Source organism: Dendrobium catenatum, unplaced genomic scaffold (genome assembly GCF_001605985.2).
Source record: "Dendrobium catenatum unplaced genomic scaffold, ASM160598v2 fragScaff_scaffold_1288, whole genome shotgun sequence".
Classification (NCBI taxonomy): Eukaryota; Viridiplantae; Streptophyta; class Magnoliopsida; order Asparagales; family Orchidaceae; genus Dendrobium; species Dendrobium catenatum.
Genome location: NW_021319750.1, coordinates 321571 through 342000, shown reverse-complemented (window position 1 = coordinate 342000; position 20430 = coordinate 321571). Strand labels below are relative to the sequence as shown.

The 20430-nt window shown below is 35.7% G+C and overlaps 2 protein-coding genes across 6 annotated transcripts; both read right to left on the bottom strand.

The window, feature by feature from the left end:
- Positions 1 to 1393: 1393 nt before the first annotated feature.
- Positions 1394 to 4159, bottom strand: LOC110092219 (endoglucanase 22-like). The gene is made up of 4 exons (XM_020816676.2): positions 3904 to 4159; positions 3615 to 3827; positions 2236 to 2691; positions 1394 to 2138 (listed from the first exon to the last, which is right to left on the bottom strand). The coding sequence occupies exons 1-4, from the start codon at positions 4150 to 4152 to the stop codon at positions 1476 to 1478; spliced, it is 1581 nt and encodes a 526-aa protein (XP_020672335.1). The 5' UTR covers positions 4153 to 4159; the 3' UTR covers positions 1394 to 1475.
- A 1893-nt stretch (positions 4160 to 6052) lies between these two features.
- Positions 6053 to 19456, bottom strand: LOC110092213 (putative transcription elongation factor SPT5 homolog 1). 5 transcript variants are annotated; one of them, XM_020816661.2, is made up of 23 exons: positions 19064 to 19456; positions 18583 to 18960; positions 18127 to 18362; positions 17883 to 18026; positions 17614 to 17775; positions 17454 to 17537; positions 15904 to 15974; positions 15450 to 15819; positions 15204 to 15359; positions 15020 to 15117; positions 14891 to 14939; positions 14659 to 14811; positions 14433 to 14567; positions 14197 to 14287; positions 13943 to 14107; positions 13808 to 13856; positions 13634 to 13728; positions 13363 to 13432; positions 8168 to 8222; positions 7912 to 8026; positions 7678 to 7821; positions 6791 to 6891; positions 6053 to 6671 (listed from the first exon to the last, which is right to left on the bottom strand). In XM_020816661.2, exons 2-23 carry the CDS (start codon positions 18881 to 18883, stop codon positions 6429 to 6431), a joined length of 3087 nt encoding a protein of 1028 aa, XP_020672320.2. In that variant the 5' UTR covers positions 18884 to 18960; positions 19064 to 19456; the 3' UTR covers positions 6053 to 6428. The 5 variants fall into 5 exon arrangements, with proteins under 5 accessions (XP_020672320.2, XP_020672317.2, XP_020672318.2 ...); XM_020816658.2 differs by having other exon boundaries at positions 18583 to 19000; positions 19188 to 19456; XM_020816659.2 differs by having other exon boundaries at positions 19188 to 19456.
- Positions 19457 to 20430: the final 974 nt, after the last annotated feature.

The window sequence follows — 20430 nt, the reverse complement described above, 5'->3', positions numbered from 1 at the left end:
TTGATATTAGTATTTTTACAATTTTCCATTATTTATTTGTTGTTTATGTCTCCCAAGGCGTATCAAATTAATACCTCAATGATATAGGATTGGTTAAGTTATAGAGTTTCTAATGCAATTGAGGATGATATAATATAAAAATAAAATAAAAAACCAAAATTCACATGGTTCTAATACATAATTTTACTAGAAACTTGTTATCCTTAATGAATGGATGATAAATAGATTTTGTTCATTCTAAAATATAATGTAACAATCACCCAAATATGAAATTTCTCAAGAAATTGATATATAATAATAAATTCAACAACTAGTCATGGTAACAACACGTCAAAGAGATATATAATGCAGCATTATCCTTGAAAGAGGAGGACAATTTTCTTGAAGTTGTTGCAAATATGTGTAGACTAAGGCATCCTAATATTACAGGACTGATTGGCTACTCTGTAGAGTTTGTACAGCGACTATTAGTGTATGAATATATTGGAAATGCAAACCTCCACGATTTGCTGCACACTTATGATGATAGAAGCAAGAGACTTAATTGGAATGCACGATTTGCTTTGATTGTTGCTCTGTGCGTCCAGGTTTGATATTTTGTTCTTTCTTCTGTCTTCCATTATTTTCTATGAATTATTTCTAGGAACATTTATAAGGGTGGCACATAGTTAGATAAGGTTGATGGAGAAACTTAATATTATGTATGATTTATCGTTTTTTCATATATTGAAAAGACTTGTTATCTGAAACATAAGAATTTTCCATGGCTCATGCGACCAGAACCTGAATTCAGACCTCCAATGTCTAAAGTTGTGCAATTATTAGTAAGATTGGTGCAAAGAGGTAATGTGATCCGACGAGCTTCAGCTGAGGAGATTGAGATATCTTACCGGATTGTAGAAGAAACAGGTTCTGAGACATCCTCCTCATTGGTAGAAGGACGCCTTTTTATTTATTTCATGAAGATGAGATCACTTGAATGCAATTCCCAATCCTTGGAAGCAAAACTTTTTAGAAAATTCTAACCGTTGAAGTGGCAAATCAGAATAAGAATTCAGCTTTTATTAATCCTCCTGATCGTGCATGCATCTTATTGCAGTTTTAGACCATTTGATAAACATTTGATAAACAAATAAGCAGTTTTTTCTCTGAGAACATATGATGGATTCATGGATGAAATCAAGTCAGAAGTGCACCAACCATTAATATAAATGCCTGTTTTCATCTCAAATTTTTTTTTTTTCATTCCTCAATATAATATATATATATATATATATATATAGTCCTATGATTCCACCTCACATTGTTGATTGTGAAAACATTACATGTGAATTTATGAATGTATTATTTAAAAAAAAATCAAATGTCAAATGATATTTATAAATGATTGTAATTAAAAAAAAAATCATAGAAAAATATGTATATGATCATTCTCCTTTCCCCCCTCCATATTTATTTGAGTAATAAAATAAATTTCAAATCGAAGCAATTGCGGAATTGATCTCCCTATTCAGCCTTGCAAAAACACCCACCATCGGCGCCGTGTTATATGTGCACGCCTCCGTCTGCATAAAATTGCTCCGCACATCCCTAAACCCGTCGGCCGAATCCGGTCCGCCAACCACCGCCCCGACCACCACGTGCGGGTTCGACCGGTTCCTGCCGAACCATCGGTGGTACCCTTCCGTACATCCTACGAAATCTCCCCCGCCGCCGCCAGAGGATGCGGCGCGATGATGGACTCGGCTCGGGTACCGATGGCCGAATCCGACGAGGTAGCTTAGGCGGAGGGGATTGTCTCCGAGGATGTAGTCAGCCTGAGTGCGGGCGAAAGAGAGCAGAGCGGCGGAAGGCACGGCGGCGTCGGTGGGGCAGCGGAGGAAAAGTCCGGCGCTGGCGAGGTGGTCGGAGTAAGTGGCGAGGAGGAACGCGGCCGTTGAGACGTATTGAAGATTGTTCCATTGCCGGACGTAGAGGAGGCCCGCGGGAGTTCGCCGGACATTTTTATTCGCTCTGGAGTTATTGCTTGGTCGGTGGAGATTGAGGCACGCGCATACGTAATGCTCCCCCTTTGATTTGTATTCTTCGAGGATCCGACGCTGATGAGTGCTCAGCTTTGGTCCTTCATCCATTAGAAGCTGTTGAGGTTTGGATGATTTTTTTTTTTTCCTAAATTATAGATCAAAATATTAATTTGCATAAATAAAAAAGCGAAGATATTGATTGATTGCTTGCCTTAGCTGCCATAAGCTGAAGCCCCGCATACTTAATATCCCAACTAAACTCAGAAACAGCCCACGTGGCCCCGCCAAGCTCGTACGCATTATTCACCACATAATCCAAGTACTGGGAGTCGCCGGTGGCCCGCCGGAGCCACAGCGCCGCCCACAGTAGCTCGTCCCCGTAGCCGCTCAGCGACGGATAATATCCCTTGGCCGCCGGCACGCTGGAATCGTATCTTCCTCGCCGGCGGTCGGCGAACTCGAACAGCTCTCGGGCATGCCGAAGCAACAGAGCAGAGTACGACGGGCTCCAAGTCCGAAAGACCATAGAGGCCGCTGCCATCGCTGCCGCCGTCTCCGCCGCCACCTCGGAGCCCGGGTGGTCGGAATCTATCTTATATGCCCGGCGAGAGGTGGTCATGTCCTCCGGCCGTTGCCAGCAGTAGTGATCCGTTGAACCCTCACCTACCTAATTTGATTAATGGAAAGAGTAAAACAAGAATTTTGAGCTATTAATCAACAAAAAATAATAACTCTTTAAATTATTATTATTTTTTTCTTTTTTGCATGTAAATTAACATAATTTTAATTAGTAAAAAAATAGATGAAGTTGTTGGAGACGTAAGAAATTGAAAGGTAAGTTTGTAAATATCTTAGATTAGTTGTATCGAAGTGAAGTGAAAAATATTATGTTTAATTTGATACAATTTCTGTGAGCATAGGATGATATGAAAATTTTTTAATTGATTTTAAAATAAATATTTTTAAATTTTTTTTTTCAATGAAACTCAATTTTTTGAAAACAAATAAATCAAATTAGGATACACTGCTGATTAAAACTTAATTATAAAATAATATACTAATTGATTTAACTAGTTTTATAATATATATATATATATATTATAAATTTATTTGGAAATTGACTTTGAAATTTCTTAAATTTGATAGCCCCTAATCATAAAATAAATATCAAATCTTTTAAAATTTCCAAAAATTGAAACAAAAAAAAAAAACATTACGATTGACTTTGGATTGTTCGCGAACACAAGAATGCAAAACGTTTTACGATTTATCAATTGGAGCAATTTAGAAACGCCTAAGGCAGGTATGTAGGGAATGTTATTTACACTATTTAATGCGTTGTTTTTGCACAAATTAATTTAAATAAAAAATATGACAATTTATTTACATATTTACATTTAATATAAAGAATGACAAAGTCGTAACGCAAAATCATTTATTGCAATTAAAAACATTCAGAGGGCAGATCAAAACGTATATACATTACTAATGATTAATTAACCGATCGAAACAATTATATATGTTATATATATATAATTAGATTATAATGATTTGGAAAATTTAATTAATTATTAGAGGAGAGATTATTACCTGAACCCATAGAACGTCTGGATGAGTATGAGCTTTGAGAAAATAATCCGTCCCCCACTTAATAGCCTCCAAAGCATGGCGGCGCTCGCCGGCGCTGGCGATCTCATCGGCGTACTCAATCGCCGACCAGGAAAGCATGGTGATGGTAAATGCCATTGGCAGCCCAAACTTGACATGGTCTCCGGCGTCGTAATAACCTCCCACCAAATCCACCTTCACACACCGAACAATGAATGAGTTAGTTGAAATTAAGCATAAATAAATAAATTAAACAATCAAATTAACTTACTCCTTGTTGGAGACCATCTGTGAGGGCGGAGCTTTCTCTCCATTTGACTCTTTGAAGATGCGGAAGTCGACCAGAGCGCTGAGCTTCGAAGTAAAGGAGGCTTTTTGAAAGAGCTTCGCCATAGTTAAAGCTGGCTATGGCGCCCAATTGAGAGTTATAGTTAACACATAGAAGAAGAAGAAGAAGAAGAAGAAGAAGACGAAGATAGTATTGGCATAATGGCTTGAAGATGAAGAAGGAGAACTCCATTGATCGATTTCTGTTTTCTGTAAATTACTCAGAGAAAGGATTTGAGTTTTTTTATATATATATATATATATGAAGGGGGAGAAAGAGAAGAAGAGGTAGGAGAGGCTTTAGATTAATTAAAAGAGCAAAAATGAGGTTGACGGAGAGGGGGAGAGTGGGGCCGAAGATGCCAATGGGGACAGTCCACCGAATCTTATTTGATACATTATGAGGTAATTATTTGGGAGCGTTAATGTGTTTTATTGGTGGGGGCGTTGTTAATGCTTAAAGTAGTTATAGAGTACACTAAAAAGTAAATTTGAGTTTTAAATCGCCATTAGGGTTAATTTGAGATGAATATTGCTAAACTGGAACAGAAGATTGTTCAGAATATCTCAATATATATATATATATGTTTTTTATTTTTCAAGATTTATTCCCTAAACAATTTAAATAAAATTTCGATCACCAAAACATTTCCTTATTTTTGACTCGAATTTGATCCGACAAAATCACTGCAGTCAGCAATCTTTATAATTTCATTAGCGATTAGAAAAACTGCTACCAAGCAACTATTTCATTAGTGATTAGTCATATTAATTAAGGATTATATATAATCAATCGTTCACGCTGGTTGCGGGTTAGCTGAACCATTTGTAGGTAAAAACGGATTATTCTTTTTTATTCTTTAAGAATAGTCATTTTTTTTTTTTTTTCAATATAGAATTAGTTCATCAAGGGTAAGTATCCTGATTCCTGAGAGTTGTGGCTTAACCTCTACTACCAAGGTATTTGAAATTCCCTAAGTGCGTAGTTAAACTAAATAATGTTAAGATTAGCCGATGTCCATTAGTGGAAGAAAGCATATTTTTTTTCTTTTAAATTTAGGGAAGGCTTTAAGAAAAATAAAAAAAAAAAAATTTATGGAGTTGGTAAAACTAAACATCCAGCAATTTCCAAATTCAAACCTACCTGGAATTAAATAGGAAAGAAGGAAACTATCAGTTCCCATCCAAGTTTCTTCTTTCAAGTAAACTAACTAACTCAGGCTTCCCTCAATATCAACTGTGTCCTGAAACTAGGCGTATATTATCAGTGGATTAAATATGCTTCTTAATTCACTGTATAACCGAATTTTAATGCAAATAGCCATGAAAAGAAAAAAAATAAAGAAAGAAACTAATTTGTAGGTGTTTTCTGACACCTTCAACTATGTCAGCAATAATCAATGAGATGAAGATGCCTTCTACTTGTATGCTTACCTAAATAGTTGATCTCTTTGCAACCAATATGGTTAAACCATATCTTCCTACAGCTTTTGATGGTTGAACTATAATTTCTTATAATATTGAGTCCGAGATTCAACCCTTGTGAGAATGACTACATCTGATTATTAAAAACAAAGAATTTAATAGAAATGAATATAATATGAACATGAAAAAGATGCCAGTTGTTGGAAGATGATGGAAAAGCTTTGAAATTTCAGCACTCCCAAAACAAAATCAAATGCTTGATTTGGTGCTGGTCATCTCTTTACCAAAGGTAACATACATTCCTTGTACCTCAAGAGATTCTCCACCATAGATTGTCCAAATTGATCTAAAGAGGAAGTTAGAAAAGAGAGGAAGATGCACCAATTCCATGTGTTAAAACATCAAGACCTGTTCGTTTTGTCACAGTGAAGCCTTAGAGAAAGAGATTCTTTACCTGCTAACATTATCTCCCTTGATGTCAGTACTCATCAGTCGTCTTTTAAGAAAATAGCTGTAAAACTATTGTGAAAAAAGCAGAATTCACAAAACTTGTGTTATATACATTATTTTCCTTATCGAATAGCAACTTTTTATTGCTACTTCACTCTATCATGCATAGTTATAAATCCTACTCACCACATGAATTTATGAAAAAGCAGCAAATGTACTGAGACTCCAATAAGAAAGATTTGGGATAGCCATCAATCAATGGGATACATATAGCTTTAAAAGTTTAGATTCGATGCAAGCACAGTAACTCACAACCTCCTCAAATGTACAACAAACTAATTCCCTTACTTTGGACAATGTTTATAGTGCGTTACAATTCTCACATATCTTGTTGTGCTCGTAAGCATCAAGTATTTCTTCTAATGCCATAAATACAAAAACACCAGATTTCCGAGGCAGCACTATAACAATATAATCTGGAGTTTAATGGACATGGCACCTCACTTAGATCATGCATGGCTTCTAAGATTATAAACGCTCATTTCTAACAAACATTAAAGAATCAAATACCTCTGCCTAAATCCGCCACATTATTTATACAGCCAATTTTGCTAATATGTTCATGTCTAATATCTTGACTTCGTATGTGTCATCCATCTTCACTATACCATCAGCACCATCAATTCCAATAAGCTTTCCAGTAATTCCACGCAGTGCCCCATTCATTATCTTTATCTTATCAGACTTCCTAGGCCTCACAGCCTCCATATCTGCCGGGTGGGCTGTGATTATATCCCCATCCCCGGTTGTACCAAGAGCCACTTTACAAGAACCATCCTGTTTACAAAATAAAATTCTTATTATAATCACTATTTCCAAATTTAAATCAGCAAAAGTAAAAATTAAAGATTGTTTGAAGCTAAACTAAGATTAATCAAAAAGTGAAAATTATTTACCATCAACACCTCTCTGACAACTGCAACACAAGGGACTTCTCCTGGCCTCATGACGTTAACAAGAACATCGGGAAAGAACCAATTTCCTTCATTATCAACACCTGCTACAACACCATAATTTGTTAAGAAATCATACGTTAATCTAATTTTCAAGCCATTAATACATTGGGAAGAGCATTAACACCCAAAGATAGATAAGTGGGAATCATATTTTAAGGGGACCAATCAGGAAAAATGAAAATATTAAGAGGACCCTAATCGCTGCTAGAACACATGCTGTATTTTATTTATATCATCTATTGCATGAGAGATGCCATTCTTTGAATACCAGATTTTGACCTGACTTGGCATGTTTCCTCCTGTTAACTACATATCTATCACCCCAATCCTATTTTTCAATAATTCTTGCAAAAGCATTAGATAAATAATAGTGGGTTGATAAGAAAACTATGCTGGATGTTTAGCTATGCGATAGTACGAGTTTCAAACATCTAGGATTCAACATAAAAATTCAAACAGAAGTATATGCTGAAGAGATGATTACAAATTTTGGAGGAAAAACATGCTTATTTACATCGGCAAATGCTCATGTCTAAGTGAGTGAAGCGAAACATTATTTTGATGCTTTATAATCAATTATTTGCTCAACCAATGGCACATACAAATAAAAAATTATGTGGCAACTAAGAATCTTGGAGGATAACCCAGGATGATTAGCATTTAAAAAAAGTGTAAGGGAATAATCTAATCTTTAAAAAATTGCATTAAAAAGAGTAAAGTAGAGACCAATAAATTTTTTACATGCAAATTGTATCTTTATACATCATACAACAAAGAAACGAAAAGGTAACTTCATATTATCTATTGATTCAAGTTTGTTATCTTACCCATTGCGGGTGACAAAATATCCAGTCCAATGTTTCCAGGGGTCATTGGCTGCCCACCAGGAGTTCCAGGAAGATAATTTGCTGAATTAGGTGTCATTGGTTGCATGCCTGGAGTAGATGGAAGATAAGGGCTTGGGGCATTTCCTACAGTAAAGGATGAAAATGCAATCAACTAAATCAAGCTGCAGTTCAAAAATTATATCAATTCACTATGAACTGTCAAATCTTAAGTACCATATGTGGGACTGCTTTCTCCAGGAGTTCCGGCATCGCTGTAATTACCACCTGGAGTGTTTGCCCAACCAGATCCTGGAGTAGGTGCTTCATATGACCGGGCAGGAGTTCCAGGCTAAAGAAAACAGCAGAACGCAGGCAAAAATATAGGTTTTTTTATCCCAAGAGTTAATAATCACAACATTACCAAGCAGAGAACAGTTGCAGATTGGATTTTTTTTCAACAATAAAATATATATTAGATAAAAACATATACCTGGTATTGCGGAGTACCAACCCAAGAAGCAGGATTTGCATCCTCCCAATGATCTCTGAATCAAGAAAATAACATTATTAAAACTACTTCAGTTGCAAATTCTTTTTTGCCCATCACTCTAATCATCAAAAACATTCAAGAAAAGTGATCAATACGCCTAATACTTATCAATGAAGATGGATCAAATGGATATGACACAGTCCAAACATAAAGATTCAAGCTTAAAGCTTTGTATGAGGTCAGAGAAGTGAAGGCACTGTACCTTCAAGACTCTCTCTCCCTCTCTCTCTCTCTCTCTCTCTCTCTCTCTCTCTCTCTCTCAACACAACTTTAAGCATTGCAAATTATATACACGCAAATAAATTGAATTCTCATTATCTTGGAGATCCCAGCATAACACTTGTTTACATTTGTACACAATTTGAAATATATGAACAAAATTGAAAAATCATAATTTGGATCAAAAGGGAAGCCAATTACAATTATCCAAAGACCACCCATGTGCAAAATTGTGGCTCTTCCAAATCAAGTTGTTAGCAATTGTGAACCACTCGTAAATCTGTAACCTCCAAATTTTTTAATTTGGCTATTGCAATCCATGGGCTCCAAACACCTACGTAATTGTAGTTTCAAAAAATCATGGCAAACAGGAGATCAATTCTACATACTCCCCCTTTAAATTAAGTTTAAAATGTTATTCATCTTAAGCATGGAACATAAGTCCTAACTGTTTATTTTTAGTAGTGCTATAGTTAATAGATTAAAAACTTGAGAGCTGGTTGGAATATAGACAACAATAAAATTATCAATATTTGATTATTTTCTTTAATAAAACGGCAAATAATTTCAATGTATTAGATCTTGACATATTGAACAAGAATTATTGGCAATATAGATAGAAGATTAGTTTATCAAAAATAATATTTATTACCCCTTTGATTTGACACTCGAATAGTTTTTTTATCCAAACACCTTCACACATACCATAAGCAACTACAAGAAATTCAACTTCCGTTCTACTCTTAGAAACCACAAACTATTTCTTGCTTTACCTCTGAAATAAGATTATCCAACACAATGGAGCAATATCCAGATGGGGACTTTGAACCACCTACAAAGCTTAAGGCTAATTTGCATCAAGATTCATACCTCTCGATTTAATCTTTTTCTAAAGAATAACCTTTTTCCTTGAGTCAAACCTCCAATTACTTCAAGATTATGTACAAGTGCTACTCCTCCCTTGAATCATTCATACATTGGCTTACAATAATAATAGAGAACACAATATTTAATCCCGATTGTTTATATTAAACTACAAAAGAGGTCCAATCCAGATTTGCAGCCAATTATAAAGAACCTCAATTGTTTTTTGTCACAAGTGCAAAGATTTCATGTTAGTCAAAATGCTCTAAGCCTGGGTAAAGCCTTTTCTAGCCAATCCTTTCTTTACTTGTCAATCCTCCAATCTTCCTTATGCTTTGTTTTGAAGATCCACCTACACCCAAATGGGCTCTTTACAATGAAAAGATTGCAACTCTTCCAAGTTTGATTCTTCTCTGAGGCATGAAACTCTTCCATAACAGCTTCTTTCCATTCAGAAATTTTTAGTGATTCTTGGATGGTGGTTATCTGGATGATATCAAAGTTGGTAATGAAAGCTTAAAATTTTGGTGATTGGCCCTTATAAGAGATTCAACTATGAAGGGGTCATTAAGAGCATTATCTCATGCTTCTTCTGAGAGAAATTGGCCAATTTTAGTCATCCTCAGGTTGTTTCCTTGGCATATTTTTCAAAAAATGTGTTAGCTATTTCATGAATAATCGTTTGACTTAAGAGAGATGCCATAATGCGTACTCAAAATACTATTCAAGATTGTCAATTCTTAATAATAGATGTTTTTATTTAAAATCAATTTTGAGTCATATTATGCGACATGTGAATGTTAGACTAAATCCTATTATCTCGCTTCGCGCCTCTTCTTGTTAGCGCCTCATCCTCCCTTAAGAGAGATGCCATAATGCGTACTCAAAATACTATTCGAGATTGTCAATTCTTAATAATAGATGTTTTTATTTAAAATCAATTTTGAGTCATATTATGCGACATGTGAATGTTAGACTAAATCCTATTATCTCGCTTCGCGCCTCTTCTTGTTAGCGCCTCATCCTCCCCCTAGAATTAATTTTTTTCTTTGAAATTTTTGAATGCTTATCAATTCCATATTGTTCTTTAGATAAAAAATACAAGTTAATCTAGTATTATGATCAATGAAAGACAAAACCAATAAGATGCAACGTTATGTTTAATTACTATAGTATGAGAAGGTCCCTACCCATCACTATAAAAATCTACAAAGGGTTGTGATTCTTTGTAGGTTAGATTTAGTAATGCGCTTCTATTATGCTTTGCGAGAGGCATACTTCAATTGAAACAAATCAAAACTTTTATTTTTAAATACAGAAAGAAAAATATTTAATTAAAAAAAGAGGATTTCCTAATCTATAATAACAAAGCATTAAGACATTGTCAAAATTGGAGGCATTTAAGGACTTTAAATAAAGGAACTACCTATATTTAGAATCCACTAGAAGTCTTACTTCTTGGTAGTATCTACAATCCTAACCACTGCCTAACACTTCCAAACGTCCTCCAAGAAGTTCAAATCCTAAAATTCACACATTTAGAATTTTTAGTGATACAATTGTAGTTTTGAGTTAATTTCTAGTCAAGTTTAAAAAAAAAATAAAATAGAGAAATAGGTTTTCAATTAGCGTCATGGAACCTGACTAACAGCTTGAGATTGAGTTCCATTAGCAAGCTTGATGGTCCATCTATCATTACATGGGATAATCTTGGTGAACGGCCTTAGAGTCCCAGTTAAATGATCACGTGAGTTTATAATCTAGGCATTCAATATTTATTTTCTAATATTAAGAGCAAAAGAGACATCACATTTCTGTTATTATTTCGACAGAGCCTATTACATAGCTGGAGGAGAAATAAATTTGAGTTTACCCAACTATTTCTGGTCACTCAACTTGTTCTTTGCTAAAGAATGAGGATTCAGTTGTGTTGAGATTATGCTTCTCTTCTAAATATATTTTATTATTTTCTTAGTTTGGAGGCTTTCAAGTTTCCATATTTGTCATGAATTGACCAACAAGCATCATATTTGTAACTAACGATCACACCAAAAAACTAACCTTTTCTTTTTGTAATTCTTCAAATGTTGTTATCCACAAACAAGATTGTGTCGTCTTCATTGATGGGAGATTATTGATGACCCATCATGAGCTTTTACAATTTTATTTTCTTCACATAATTGCAAATGCTCCTTGAAGGCTAGGAGATTTCTTTTTGGATAAGATTATTCCTTAAAAATCATCCAAGTTACAAATAGATGATTAACTTAAATAGTCATCTCTTTTCAACAATCTTTTTATATTTAGCTAATTTTTCAAAGCAATACCAGAGGTGTTTTTCAAATATATCTAATTGTTGAAATGAAAGTCGAGAATGTTGAACTATTAAGTGATGGAAGATCCCCTTGTCTTTGATCATGAATGATGTACTTTATCTCAAATAAATCGATCATACTTTCAATGCATAATAAGCCTCCTTTACATTTGCAGATATGCTTAGTGGCATCCTACATGAGAAAATTGTCCCCACTTTCATTTGGCATGAAATTAAACACGACTATGTTATTATCAATCTTCCATTATATTTTAGATCTTTCATCTTTGGTTGGAGGGCATCTTTGTTAAGGTACTTATCTCTCCCAATCTAAGAGACAAATATGAGCATGGATTGAGTCTATTGGGAATAATTTTGGCCATTCAATCTGACAGGTAATGATAATTGGAGAACTTTCGGCATTGGTAATCACTAAAGAAACAGATCTTCTCAAATGCCAACAAAACACACTTTAGGTTTGCAGGTATGCAAACCTTGTTTTGATACCATATAGAATTTAGAGTAAAAGGAATTAAATTCAATATTTTAAAACTAGGTTTATGACTCTTCCAAATCAGGCCCCACCAAATCATATTATTAGTAAACTGTGGACCAGTCCTCAACCTGTGGCCTAGATCTAGCTATAGAAATTCAAACTCGTACACACTATGTGGACTCCAGACTTATAATTATGACCTGAGATAAATCATGGCAAGGGACCAATTCTCCACACCATACGTATATGCATTTTTGTAATACTAATAGGAGAATAATTATTCTTTTCCCATTAAGATTACAGTGAGTCTTTCCCTCAATATAATAAGGATATTTGGTTTGATGTTATCAATATAACATTTTTTTATGCTATCTTTATCTTGATCTTGGTGGCTTGATCTTGGTGGCTCAAATATATGAGGAAAAAAAGTTAAGGTTATAATCATCATTGATTATTCAAAATAATGTTACACTGAGCACACTCTATATAAAAGATAATCTTATAATATGAATAATATTGTTATCTAAATAGTGCTGTTTTTTTATATAACATCAAACCAAACAACCCTTATCCAGACATGAATTTCAAATATAAGATTAAAAACATCCATTCTCTTTGCCAACATCCAAAGTTGCAGTAATTTTTTTTTTAAAACTTATCTTCTTCTTCCTCACTTTGCCAGCATCATTGAAAGAATCAAGGGAAACAAAAAAATCATTACGTAAAGTGTAATTCACTTCTTGGGAACCCTAGCTTAAGAGCATTCCCTATAGTACTAGTTCCCTAAGTTTGCCTTAAGCACTTGGTATTTGCTTTCAAGGTGATCATATCACCCAGTTTTGTAAATAAGTCCAGAATAAGCTTTGATGTAATATGTTCTTTTATTACCCATCAAAAGAAGAAATGAAACACATTAACTACCGTCCACAATTGTTGAACTCCAGGTTGTAGACATCCTGAAAAAGATATCAATTTAAAGCATCTAGCAGTTGCTTTAGGACCAAGGATATCTACCGAGTGAACTCAAATCTACTATGTGGTTTCATCATCCATCAAATCAAGAAGAGGTACAAATCTTCAATAGATAAGCATTTAGATATATAAATCACGTGGCATAATATTACAAACTCTGAAAAAAAAAAGACATCTAATAATTTGATCAGAATAATACAGAAACTTATAATGGCTTGAGAATCGATGGAAAAGCAATTGAATAAAAAACTGCAAACAGAAGAAAGTAACCTTGGAGGACTCATGGGAGCCCATGCTCGGTTCCGCATAGGTGTCCTCATGCCATCATGGATGGGAGTTGCTGTATGAAACAAAATCATGATTTAGAAAAACGATCATGATAATGCAAATGATTGAGTTTGATCGGTAACAGAGAAGGCATGACAACATTCAAATATACCCTATTTTTTAGTTAAGAAAAGGAGGAAAGATAAATGCTCTTTAGAGATCCCAAACACAATTTTTCTAGATTATGTCATATGATAAAAGAGAACACACTCACCTCCAGCATCTCTCATAGGAGTTTGATATGGGTGAAGTGGTGTTCGAGATGGATGCATGGGTGTCTCACTTCCAAAACCATATCGAGAAGGTTCACTATCAGGCAATACAATATAAGGTAAGAACATGATTTGCCTTGGAGAAACTAAAAAAAGGATAAAATAAACTATATTACCGGAAAGGGGTTGCAGAACCTGGTGTGTCCGAGATATCATCTCTTTTGACTAATAAAACATCATTAAGAAACGTGTGACTAGAACAGAATCATTTGGAAATTTTGGTAAAGTAGAAACATATAAATTAAGCTAACCTGCAACTATCTTCATTTGTGAATCCAATTCGATGCGAACAAAGGAACCAGTGACCTCCACAACACGACCACGATATCCTTTAAAAGGCCCTGAACGAATTTTAATAGTTCTTCCAACTAAAGCATCATTTCCTCGTCCACCACCTCTATTATCCCTTCCACCACCTATCAGATTTAAGATAATAATCAGCCATAGAAATTTTTACCTCCTAAATTTGGTTCACAAATTAATCATCATAATGTTAAAAGCTTACGATCCATAGGTCCTCTAGGTGGTCTTCTTGGAGATTGAAGGTAAGGAGATGAAGGCCTCAAACCAAATCTTGCATCAAACTTATCACCACCCTATCAATATATCAAATATTATAATACAAGTAAATAGGAATCAAAGCTATCGTCATCACTTGTCAACATCAGCAGCATTATCCTATTAATAACCATCAAGAAAAAAAAGCAAAAAATAGAAGTGTTTTACTGTTTTGAGACATACATGTTTAACATTGTCTCCACCAACAACGATACACGATTGTGCTTTCACACAAATAAAACCTGCATGCTTAAGGTGATGCCGATCATGAATAAACAGGATTCCTCTATGAATGTGTTGAACGGGTCCTTGCTTCCCCTGATTTAAAAGGTTTTATAAAGAAATAGATATACAAACACTCGCAAGTAAAAAAGGTTTGAAATGTAAAATAATGAATAATAATAGATACCTTACATGGTCCCTCGAGGACTCTAACAATATCCTTCACAGAGACTATATTTTTTCTATTATCTTGTGCATTGGTACGTCTCTCAAGTTTACTCTTTATTTCCCTCAACTTAACAAGTACAACTTCGGGTCTATCAGGAACTCCCTTAAGTACCTTTGTCAATTCAATAAATCAATAGAAAATAAGTAAAAGTATGAGGTATGCTATGCTAAAAAAATAAGCCTCCTCTTACCTGAAAAGCTTCACTCTCCACACGTATAATCACACCAAATGACATGTTGCTGCAATTTATTTAAGTAAACATAAGAAAAAAATTATAATTGTTAAATTATAATCTTTTAAAAGAATAATTGTGACATACACAAGAAGGACAAGATCTTGCAACTCATAATCCCCCATTTTTGTAATTCCAGAAGTAACTTCAGAGCTCTTAACAACGTTATCTGCAAAAACACGGATCTAGTAGAACAAAAGCAAAAACAAAAGTGTTAAATAGTGGATAAAAATAGCCTATAAAAACTTTTTTGACACATAAAAAGGCTTACATCTTCTTTTGTGGTATCTGATGCAATTATCAGCACATGGCCATCAACCTTCACAACCATACCAGTTGCACCTTCTTGCACTCCCGAGACAACTTTCACATGATCTCCTAATTTAAAATATTTGCAGAGTTCCTTCTCATTGAAAGCCAAAGTTTTCTATAATCAAAAGAAAAAAAACAATTACCATCATATTTCAATTAATTTACATAAAATTTTGAATATGCAAGTGATCAAATAAGTATTTACTGGTAAGCCAGCCATCTCAGGCTTGACGTGAACAGTATCTTCTTCAACTTTTTCAACCCATCCCTTTAAATTTTTCAAATCTCCTCGTACAACTACAACTGCATCTCCTTTCATGAAATGGCCTTTCTTTCTATTTGAAATTAAAGTTGATAAACTAGCCATGTCAGCATCACCATCGCCATCACCATCACCCCCAGGTTTTCGGAATTTGTCTAGTTCATCAAAAGTTGGTTGTATATTCTGAGAGCGGATTGATTTCATTGACACTGTTTTATAAAGAAAACCATCCTTGAACATCATGTTTTCAACCATTTCAAAATATTCCCCAGTATCTTTATCTCTCCTGCGCTCCACACGAATATGCATCTCCCTAGATACAGAAAACAACAAAATAAAATTAGTACTAATTCCACAGAACAAACAAATATAGGTTGAATCAAGAGCAATAAAGTACCTAGCTTCATCAATGTTGAAAAACCGAGGTGGGGGAACAAATGCTTTCTTTTTAACCACATCTCTATTTTCCTAAAATGGAAAACCAATGTATAAGATAACATAAGAAGAAGCACACCACGCAGATATGCCATGAAACAAAGAAGATAATACTCACATAATAGGATAAAAATAAGCAATTATAAGCATTAAATGGTCAAAATCATAAAGAGAGGAATCAACTCATAAAAAAGAAAATAATAAAGAGAAAATTATAATGGCTTCTAGTAAGATGTTCAAACATAACATAGACATATGGGTGCAACCGAGTCAAGCCGACATGCGAGCCGGCTCAAGCTTGACTTGTTAAGCTCGCGAGCCGAGCTTATCGAGTTTTGAGCTCGAACTTGAGCAAGATTTCGAGCTTGTTGGCTTATCAAGCTCGAGTTCAATCCTCTAGATGCTCGGCTCGAATTCAAATGGAGGAACTGCGGGGAAGGCTCGAAAGTGGGCTCGGACGACATAACCACAGGGCCAGCAGGCTTGGATGGGCGGAATTACAAGACAGGCAACCTCGGACTGCGGAATTGCGGGGCAGGCTCTAACTCAAAAGGAGGAATTGCAGCGAGAATGGGGGGGTAGTGAAATCGGAGCTTGAGCCGGGTAATCGAGCCACTTGATGAACCATTTTCGGTGAAACAAGCCTAGCTCGAGCTCGACTCGAATTCGAGCTTGGAATTTGGCTTGCGAGTCGAGCTCGAGTTAGGCCTAACTCGAGCTCAACTTGACTCATTTGAACCCCTACATAAACAAGTCTACAAATTTGAAACATTTAGATAAGCATGTGCAAAGATATGTGTGCATAATCAATTCTTTAAATGATTTACAAAATGCATAGCTTAAGCTCTTGGCCATCTAAAGATTCTTACTAACTTCGTGAGCCTTTGATTTAGCACCTTCCATCATACAAACATAATGTGGCGTGCACCAAAATGAAAAGAGAAGGATAACTGCAAGCCAAGCAGGCGATGTGTTCTGCTGTAGAAAATAGTCATCGATGCTCCAAAAAGTTGGTTATCCCAAAGAGATTCAAAGATGATTATCCATGATCATGAATCCAGGAATGCATATATGCATGGGGAAAGGATTACTTTTTTGAGAATCCACGCAAATCAAAATTGTGATATTGAAGGATTTTGACAAGCAAAAAAAAATGAAATAGATTGCAGCATAAATGTGCCATTATTACAAATATGCAATTTATGACAACATACACTATAGAGAAAATATTTACAACCTAATCATGACATTTAAAAAAATTGAAAATCTATAGATCTATGAACAAACACCCATCCATCCATAGGCGCACTAAATTCATGCATAAATTTGTAAGTGTATGCACCTTGTAAATGAGAAATAATGTCCTAATCAACTAAAACAAAATGTATTATAGCAACAAAGCACATTTCAAGACCATTCTCAACTTTTCCAGGAAATAATTGGAACATGAAAATGATGTTGAAAATGATAAGTTGAACTATTCTTAAATAAATAACAAGTATAAATTCTTACCAACTTATTAGCAAGATGTTGTAAATCAATTCTTGGAATTAGCTTCACTGTCACCTTTTGTCGCACATTGTCTACATCAACAACCTGTAGAAGTAAATCTAGGATGTTAGAGAAATGTTCCATGTTAGACAAAGTAAATGGCACCAAAACACATGCATACCTTGGCAAGGTCTCCTTTATAAATTCCAAGTTTCATCCTAACCCATGTGTCCCTGGAAATCTCAATAGTTTTGCTTTCAACAGAAAGAACATCCGTCATTTCTTTGATAGGAACTAGCATCACCTTAGCTGAACTATATATCGTGCGCAAACCCTTACAAGCCTGATCATTAAAAACCAGCATTTCACATAATCTTTGAGCATATTCTTATGAGGAAAAGATTGAAACACAACCACACAATAGTTTTATATGAACGGAGTTATACAAACCTCCTTCACATGGGCTTCTTTATCAGCTTCAACATATATGTAATTTTTAAGATGGTCCAATGCAACCACTGATCTAATCTGCAGGTCAGGCCTGTCTATAAACTTTTGCATGAGGCATATTGCAGTTTCACGCTCACGACCAATCTGGCATTTATACAAAACAAGTGTTGAGGAACATGATAAATACAATAAAATAGGTAGAACAACTATCACAAAAAACATTATAGATGGATGAAAAACCTACAGCACATTTCACCATCCACAACTTGGGGTCTTTTACCGACGGCAGTAGAGCTTGTTGTTCAACCTCAGTGGCATCCTCACCATATTCAATGTGACTTGACTTTGCATATCTTTCATAAACTTGCCTCTCCATCTCTTCAACATCCTCTTGATCCTCTGGCATCATATTCAATGGACGATGTGCTCTTCTACCACGACTTTCATCAGGCAAGTCAGTTCCAGCATCATTAATAAAATCTGCAATTGTTTACATAACCATTGATAATTATGCTCTTGTTAATGGTTACATAAATCTACTGGTCAAGTTTACTAGCAGAAGGATGCGACTAAACTAAGAGCACACAATTTTATTGTGGTTGCAAAATCTACTTTCCAAGTGCATACAGACACTCACTAAAAATATAAAGTAATTTAAGTTAAACAGCACATGATAAGAGATCAACAAAAGAAACATTACCGTCTTCGGCCTCCTCGTCTTCCTCTTCCTCATCGTCACTATCGACCTGGGCCTCAAGGTCGAAGAACTCAGAACCCCTCTTCCGATGTTTCTGGCCGCGGCCACCGTATAGCTCCTCATCCTCGTCCTCTTCATCCTTGTATTCCTCGTCATCATCGTCCTCTATGGCTGCATCGTCAATGAAATCGGACCGACCACGCTTCCTCCCACCTGTCCTCCTCCTGAAGTCTTCGTCCTCTTCTTCCTCTATCTCTTCATCATCCTCCTCCTCTTCATAATCGTCTTCTCGGTGGCGAGACATCCCGTTACTCCCTCCGCTTTAAGATTTGACGTGATTTGCAAAATCCTGAGTGGTCGGATCAACAAGATTAAAAGGGCCTGTTTGAATGCAGGATTTAGGCCGGATTTAAATATAATCCTGTCAAACGCGAAAAAAACAAAAAAAAGCAAAATCTCACGGTAAGTCTCGAAAAATTATTACGTGCGGCGTCTCAGCTCTACTTCACGACATTTTCGAAATTTTTGCCCTAAATCCCGGTTTTCGTAAATCCGGCTCTTTGGCGGATTTTGCCGAAGAAGTGCGAGGAAGGAAGAACTATCGTTACCTTCGCAGCGAGCGAGCTCCCGTCCTTACTTCCGATCCAACAGGAAGAACGTCGTCGAAATTTCGTGAAGGGGGCGAAGAAGATTTTAGCGGGTAAGGTCCCGTGCAGCAACAGCAAAAGATTTTACGATCGAAGCCTTCCTTTCGAATTCTTGGGAAAGGTTTTCGTAAATTTCGCTCGATGACCTAGGCTTCAGCGGAGGCGAAGGGGGTTGAACGAAACCTCCGGAGCATGAGACGGTTGATCACAAGCGCGAGTCGATCCTAAGGCTTCGTTTGTTTTTTTTTTTTGATTTTGTAAAACACAGTTTTAAAAAATATTAGGTCAGGAAATGGAGTTTTCTAACGGAGAAGCACATTAAAAAGCATTCTCAAAACTGCAGAAAAATGAGAAAAAAGAGTTATTGGGAACGTGATTTGACGAACCAAACAACACAAAAAAAAAATTCCTCCGTTTTAGGAAACGGAGAAGGCAAAAAAACGCTCAAACAAACAAAGCCTAAGAAAATTCTCAGCATATTTATCACCGGTTAGAGTGATTTTTTTTTTGTTAGATTTATATACATACCATTATATTTATAATCATTTGCATATCTAATACCTAAAAATTTAATATTACTATTATACCGCCTAAAACTCATTTTATATATCAATCATACCACTTCGTTACGTCGTCCATCACGGCGCATTCTTCCCGCGGAAATTTTTCGTTCGCAATTAGCTCTGCTCTGCTCGCGAACACAGTCCATCGAAATTAGCTCTGCTCTGCTCGCGAACACAGTCCATTGGAATTCCCTCTGGTTGTTGCTCGCGTATTCTTCCTTCTACTCGCTGCTTGCGTCCGGCTGATCGCGATTCGCTAGCTCGGCTGCTTGCGATCGCTGGAGACATTCCTCTGCTCGGCTGCTTGCGATCGCTGGTGGCGATCCTCTGCTCGGTCAGTGTGATTCCCAACGGTAATTGTGAGCACCCGGTGACGGATTAAGGTACATTATATTTTCTCTGTGGTTTTCTTTGTATTTCTCTGTGGTTTTCTTTGTATTTCTTTATGTTCATTATATAAAGGTTTATAGAACCTTGCTCGAAGCGCCCAAATCTACTCCTGGGGCCAAGGTGGAGAACAACAACTTCTGTATGTCGGTCCACTTCAGATGTGTTGATGAAAAGGTACTGAATCATATTATAGTTCTAAGCTTTTTTTTTTTTTTTTACTTTTTTGGTTTTTTTTTTAAGAAGATGAGTTC